Consider the following 7788-nt stretch of genomic DNA (forward strand, 5'->3'; position numbering starts at 1 on the left):
GTTGTTACGGATGAAATCTGCCACTACTTTCTTTGTAACGGCCTTGTACGTAGATGCTTCAACCCATTTGGTTAAGTAGTCAATGGCTACCAAAATTAAACGGTGCCCGTTTGATGCGGCAGGCTCTATAGGTCCAATCACGTCCATGCCCCAAGCGGCAAACGGCCAAGACGAACCCATTACATTCAACTCATTAGGTGTTACCCGGATGAAATCCCCGTGGATCTGGCACTCGTGACACTTCTGCACATAACGGATACTATCGCTTTCCATGTTCATCCAAAAGTATCTGGCTCTTATGATCTTCTTGGCTGTGAAGCCGTACATGTGGGGTCCTCATGTTCCTGCATGTATCTCTTATAATAATTGGGTTGCATCAACGACATCTACACATCTTAATAGTCCCTATTCTAGGGTCCTCCTATACATGACTTCCCTGTAAAGGAAAACATGATTTGCCAACCTTCTGAGCGCTCACTTTTGACTTTTAGTAGCACTATCTAGATACTCTCTTTTTTCAAGGAGCCTTTTGATGTCATGGTACCACGGATTACCATCTGGCTCTTCATCTACATGGAAACAGTACGCATGCTGATCTCTGATTTCTACATCGATAGGGTCGATGTAATTCTTATCTGGATGCTGAATCATGGATGATAGGGTTGAAAGAGCATCAGCAAACTCGTTCTGGATCCTGGGAACATGTTTGAACTCGATCTTTGTGAACTTCTTGCATAACTCTTTTACACAGTGCATGTATGGGAGGATCTTGACATTCTTGGTAGACCATTCCCCTTGAACGTGATGTATCAATAGATCAGAATCCTCTATGACCAAAAGCTCTTTGATGTTCATATCAACTGCTATGTTGATCCCGAGGATGCATGCTTTGTACTGGGCCATATTATCGGTACAAGGGAACCTTATCTATGCTGATAGTGGGTAGTATTGTCCTGATTTTGAAATTAGGACTGTCCCAATTCCCACTCCTTTGAAATTTACCACTCCGTCGAAGAACATTCTCCATCCAAGGTATGACTCTGCAATATCTTCTCTGGCGAACAATACCTCCACGTTAGGAAAGTACGTAGTGAGCGGCTCATAATCCTTGTCCACTTGATTCTCTACAAGGTGGTCAGCTAAAGCTTGTCCTTTGATGGCTTTATGCGTTATGCACACAATGTCAAATTCGCTTAGATGAATCTACTATTTAGCTAGTTTTCCTGTAGCCATCGACTTCTGAAAGATATACTTGAGCGGGTCGAGCCGAGATATCAAATGTGTGGTGTATGCTGACATATAATGCCTCAATATTTGGGCGATCTAAGTCAAAGAAAAGCAATTACGCTCTATCAAAGTGTATTTGTCCTCACATGGTGTGAACTTCTTGCTTAAGTAGTAGATGGCCTGTTCATTTCTTCCGATTTTGTCATGTTGTCCCAACACGCATCCAAATGCATTATCCAAGATCGACATGTACAAAAAATGTGGCTTCCCGGGCTCGGGAGGAACCAATACTGGTTGATTTGACAAATACTCCTTAATTTTATTGAAGGCTTTTTTACACTCTTCTTTCCATTTTGTGGCAGTATCCTTCTTCAGCATCTTGAAGATAGGTTCACAAATTAATGTAGACTGGGCTATGAAACGGCTGATGTAATTCAGTCTACCCAGGAAACTCATCACATCCTTCTTACTCTTGGGCGGTGGCAACTCTTGAATAGCTTTGATCTTTGAAGGATCCAATTTTATCCCTTTTCTACTTACTATGAAACCTAGCAATTTTTTAGCAGGGGCCCAAATGCGCATTTCGCAGGATTCAACTTCAAAATATACTTCCGCAGACGTTCGGAAAACTTCCGCAGGATGTCCAAAAGTTCTAAACTCTTCCGAGACTTGATGATGACGTCATCCACATATACCTCGATCTCTTTGTGAATTATATCATGAAAGAGGGTTGTTATGGCCCTCATGTAAGTAGCGCCAACATTTTTGAGACCGAACCACATGACTCTGTAGAAGTAAACTCCCCAAGGTGTAGTGAACGCTATCTTTTCTACATCTTCATCATGCATTAGGATCATGTGGTACCCGGCGAAACAATCCATGAATGACTGCAGTTCATGCTTTGCATAGTTGTCGATGAGGATATGAATATTTGGTAAAGATAAAAGCGTCTTTCGGGCTGGCTTTCTTGAGATCTCGATAATCCACACATATCCTGATCTTCCCATCCTTCTTGAGCATTGGGACAATATTCGCCAACCATGTGGGATAGTTGGTGACCCTCACTACATTCTCCTCTATTTGCTTAGTTACTTCTTTTTTTATCCTCAAACTCAAATCTGGCTTGAATTTTCTATGTTTTTGTTTGAATGGTGGTCTAGTAGGATTTGTAGGCAATCAATGCAAAAAGATATCAGTACTTAACCCAGGCATGTCATTATATGACCATGCGAACACATCGATGTATTGTCGAAGGAGCTCAACCAATTCTTCCTTCTGCTCTGCTCCTAGATGGATGCTGATTCGAGTTTCTTTTATGTCTTCTTCGCTTCCCAGGTTGATCACTTCTGTCTCTTCAAGGTTAGGCTTTTTTTGGCTTTCCAGTTGTTCGATCTCTTGTGGGAGATTATTTGGCATCATGCTTTTGTCGTATTCCTCGTAATCTAGATCGCTGTGCTCGAGGGTTTCGCTACATGTCATAATCGCGAAACACGGGTCTTTATCATTTTGATTACTAAAAAGGGAAACTAAGTATAACGAAGCGATAAATAAATTTGCAATAATTTTAAGAAAGCAATTCTTTTTATTTCATCAAAAGAGGAATGTCTAAGAATTCAAATAGGCAAATGACAAAAAAGTAGAGACATGGTTCAAGCCTCAATTGATCATGCGCTTTTCAAAAATTTTACAATCCACACTACCAAGATTCCGGGAGAACCAAAGACGGGCTAGCATTCCAATTCCGCAGGTCCTCTCCTTGTTTTGCATTCTGAATGGTCGGTGTCTGGATATCAATTCTTTCACAGCATTCCTCGATCATGGTTATGAACAACCTTCCCATTCCATCAATGATGTCGTCGTCAGATGTTGAGCTCTGACCTGTACTCAAAACACGCACTCGAACAAAAGCCTTTTTCCCGAACCCACCGGTACAAGTCTTCCTAGTTGGAGGCTGATACCCTATGCCAGCTCTACCTTTCTATCCGTTCGGCTCAATCGGCTCTGTTATCCTGTATGATCGGGCTCCCAACTCGGATCCTGTTCTGTATCTGTACTTCATCATTTCCCTCATGGCCATCTTTGATCTATATGGAGACTGCATTGTCAGGTTTTTCTCAATAACTTCTATTTTTGTGGTCTACATGATCTCAGCTGCATGGAAAGCGACCCCGTCTAATTCTTCCATGAATGGGACTGCATGTTCCAAATAAGTTGATTGGCTTCATTCTTCGTGGACTACGATCTCTTGACAACCCCATTCAAACATCATGCACTTTTGTAGGGTAGATGTGATTTCCCCTTCCATGTGTATCCAGGGTCTTCCTAGCAATATGTTGTTTAAAGATGAAATATCCATCACTTGGAATAGTATGGGAAACTCAATTGGTCCAATTTGCAATGCCAAATAAATTTCCCTAATGACGTCTTTCTGTGACCCGTCAAAAGCTCTTACCCTCACGAGTTTCCTTGACTTCTCTTATGATACCCAACTCTTGTAGAGTAGAGAGCGGGTAGATATTGACTCCTGACCCTCCATCAACTAGTACTCGGGACACCACCTTATCTCTACATTTGATAGTGATGTGTAAAGCTTTGTTGTGACCCACGCCTTCGATAGGAAGTTCATCTCTTCATATAGTGATCATATTTGCTTTAACTATTTTCCCAATGGTTATTGCCAATGCATCACTGGTACTGTTTCTTGGCACGCTCACCCCACATAACACTTTCCTCTGAATGTCTTTGTGACTGTCAGAACTCATCAGCAAATCCATGATTGATATTTGCGCCGGAGTCTTCTTTAGTTATTCCTCCACGGAGTATTCTTTGGTTGAAATCTTCTTCTAGAATTCTGTGGCCTCCGGATTTCTTATATTTCTTCTCTAAATTTTCCCTTTCTAGATTCCCTCATTTTACATCCTCAAGAGCGTAACACCTCCCCGGCCTGGTCATACCGTGATCTGCTGCACAATCTTTCATCTTGGTTTTCGGTTTCTGTTGATATGTCTACGGGACTATCTTGTATTCCCGATCCTCTTCATCCCTGGTAGCAGCGGCGGGCTATTGCTGGTATGTCTGGACCATCACCGTCGGTTTCAACTATATTGTGATCATCATAGTCCTTTGAGGGGGGGACCCTTGCAGCCTTAGCATTTCCTATCGTGAAAGTGATTCCTTTCAAGTCATATTCTTTATCCACGGTGATCATATTAGCCCCTTGATTTCGGTGATTTGGCAGCGGGTTGCGGTTCATATTGGGTGGAGCCGGGGTACATTGAATGGCTCCACTTTTGATCAATGACTCAATTTCATTTTTCAGTCTGAAACAATCTTCAGTATCATGCCCCGATACGTTTGAGTGGTACACGCACTGTTTGGTTGCATCAAAATATTTTGTGGGATCTCAGGAACCCTTCCTTCTACCGGATGTATCAAAACTACTCTCCTCAATCTTTCAAATAGTTGAGCCAGAGGTTCGACAATCGGGGTGTAGTTTCTGGTACCTCTCTCTTCAAAATTTGGGCGAGGTCGAGGTCCATAGGTGGGTCAATTTTGATGAGTGATAGTTTGATTTGGAGCATATAGTCGTGGTGGGTTTGGATTGTTATAGGCTCGAGGCGGGTTGTATTGAGTTTGGGGATTGTAATATGGTTGTGTATTGTATACTGGAGCATAAGTAGGTAGGTGTGGGGAATGGTTGTTTGGAGAGTTAGAGGTGTTTCCATGATGTGGATTGGACTGGTAATAGGGGATGATTTCTGATACTTCCTCTTTTTTCTTCTTTTCGCTGCCTATTGATCCTGATTGGATTGCTTTGGTAGTTATTTGCAATGCGGCCATGCATTGTACTTTGCCGGACTTTATACTTTCTTCTAAGAAATCTCCTATTTTGACAAGTTCGCGGAATTTCTGCCCCATCATGCCCATCATTTTCTAAAGGTAAATCCCTTCATGAGCCCTGATTAAATACTTAGTCAGCCTAATGACGTCCAACGGAGGTTGTGCCCTAGCGGTCTCTGATCTCCATCGATGTGCATATTCTTGGAATTATTCGGACGACTTCTTCTGCAAGTTTACCAGTGCAAATCTATCGGGAGTAATTTCAGTGTTGAATCGTAAGCGATTCATGAAATCCTCCGCCATATTCTGCCATGCCCTCTAGTTTCGCGTATCTTGGCGAGTATACCAAGTGAGTGCTTCCATTGTCAGGCTCCTTATGAACAGCTTCATTCTCAACTTCTCGTTACACCCTACTCCAACTAGTTTGTCGCAGTTGTTGACGGCCAATTTTGACCCTCCCTTTTAAAGTTAATTTATTTTTACTTAAAAATTTACAATGAATGCTTTGAAAATATTTTTCTATCAATAAATACCTATTTCCACAAATTAATTCAGTTATAGTTTCAAAATTAATCATTTGGTATTAGTATTATGTAATTACAAATATATTTACTATTTTAGGATTATTAAAACAATTTCTATGTGTAAGTACTATAACTAATTACTTCTTAAAATAGTTAATAAGTTTACTATTTCAATAATTCAAAATTAATGTCCTCGTGAAGTATTTTTACAAATAATAAATTAATTAAAATAATTAGTAGTATTTAACAATTATAATTTTTACTATATTATATTGAAAATAATTAAGTTTATTTAAATTAATTTCAAAAGGGTAAAAGACTAAAATGTTACAATTGCAATTCCTTTACTAATTACAGAATGACTACTATTTAAATAATTTCTAGCCCAAAGACAATGCCCAATCTGAAATAACCCAGTCCAAACACCAATCTCATTTGCCACCTTGGTGATCCGTGACACGCTCTCTTAGCCAATGAGAGCACGCCACACCATTCGCCTCTCTCACTCACAGAACAAACAGAAAGTCATATGGGCCGTTCATTTTTTGATCAATGGCTAGCGATTTTCGCTCCATTTCTCTTTAATTATTAAACACTCAGATCATTTAATCTAAACCGTTGGATTACAGGAATCCAACGGACACCGAAATTCAACCCCAAAAATCTTTAATCACTGATTTATCAGGAAAGTTGATCTAATGATTCAAAGGCCCAAGTTCGATCTCCCAACTTTAACCTAGTTACCAACCAAATTCCCCCCCAAACCCTTATCATTTCACTCAAACTCCCAGTCGCCTCCTTTACCTTTTCTCTCTTCTTTCTCTCGGCTTTCAGCCTCCATCAATCACAAAAACCCTGCACAAATCCGTGCAAGGTCAACAAATCAACCATGAAATCACCTTTTCTTGCTTCCCTAGCTAGAATCCCGCTGTTATTTCCCCTTTTATTCGTTGAATCTGTATCACCAGAGTTCAATATCTCAAACTCGAAACACCATTCCGTCTTTGGCTTTCAAATCAAACTCAGAGATCACGTTTTGTCTCTAGGTTATGATGAAGGTTGTTTTCTTTCATTTTTCATTGATAGATATTCAAAACCCCAAATCCGAAAACCCTAGACCAAATCGTGTAAGGGTCAAATCTCGAAAATCTCCTCTATTTTGTTAAATCTACAGCATGCCTGGGCATATCTCAGAGCTTAATCATGGTTATTCGAGGTCCAGAGGTCAAACACAGTGACCTCTGGACATTGAAGCTTTATCCACAGGTCCTTTCCTTAAACGGTCGACTTCTCTCCTCTCAGGTAAAAATCCTTACTGATTTTCCCTCTATTCTTTTTCAATTTCACTCAATCGTGCTCACATCATCTGGTAAATCGTCATCTTCCACTACTCGATTTTGAATCCTCTGAAACTTCAGAGCCTTCAATAGACACTATAAATAGAAGTCTTTAATGCTCTCACCTAACATCACCAAACGCACAACAAAATTACGAACCAATCACCTAATACTGAAAAGAAACACACACACAAAAACACTGAGAATTTTAGGATTCCAAGCCCTATGTTTCTTACTATTTTTCTCTTCTTTTTGCTGAGTAATATCGCTGGTCTAAACTTGAGGTTTCTGGGATCTTAAGCAACTGAAAGGATCTAACCTTTAGTCTGCTGCTCTCTAAAAGGTCAGCACATCTCTCACTCTTCTCTTTTGTTCATTTTCTTTTAATGCTACAAGCATGCTAAGTTAGGTTCTGTTTATTACAATTGTTTTGTGGTGTTTAATACGTTAATACTTTTGTTCTGTTAGTTTAATGGCTACTTGTGATTAGTTTTCTTGCTATGAGTCCTTAAATGATGGTTGATTAAACTAAATAATTGATTCTTGCTGATCTTGTTTCCTGAGTTTCCAATAGTTTACATGTTTAAGTTATTATATGTTCATGTTCACATGAACCTCATAGCTCTTATTAGCTTGCAGTAACCTTTATCCTTACTTGTTGCATCTCTATAGCTTCTGAGCTTTTTGAAGTTGAACTTATATTCTGATAACTATGATTGAATGAATCTAAAGGTGTTAAGTTTATATCCTCTATCCCTTTAAACCTTGAGCAAGAACTCTAAGTGTTTATATGTCATCTTCCCTGCTTAAGTCTGTTAGACTATTTCTGAGCTGCTACTATGGTCTTTCATTTTATTTTA

The 7788-nt window shown here is 39.8% G+C and overlaps 1 protein-coding gene across 1 annotated transcript; it reads right to left on the reverse strand.

The window, feature by feature from the left end:
- Window positions 1–474: 474 nt before the first annotated feature.
- LOC138897440 (uncharacterized) lies at window positions 475–903 on the reverse strand. Its single transcript, XM_070183410.1, has one exon. It carries the CDS (start codon window positions 901–903, stop codon window positions 475–477), a length of 429 nt encoding a protein of 142 aa, XP_070039511.1.
- Between the last annotated feature and the right edge of the window lie 6885 nt (window positions 904–7788).

This window comes from Nicotiana tomentosiformis, chromosome 8, assembly GCF_000390325.3.
Source record: "Nicotiana tomentosiformis chromosome 8, ASM39032v3, whole genome shotgun sequence".
NCBI lineage: Eukaryota > Viridiplantae > Streptophyta > Magnoliopsida > Solanales > Solanaceae > Nicotiana > Nicotiana tomentosiformis.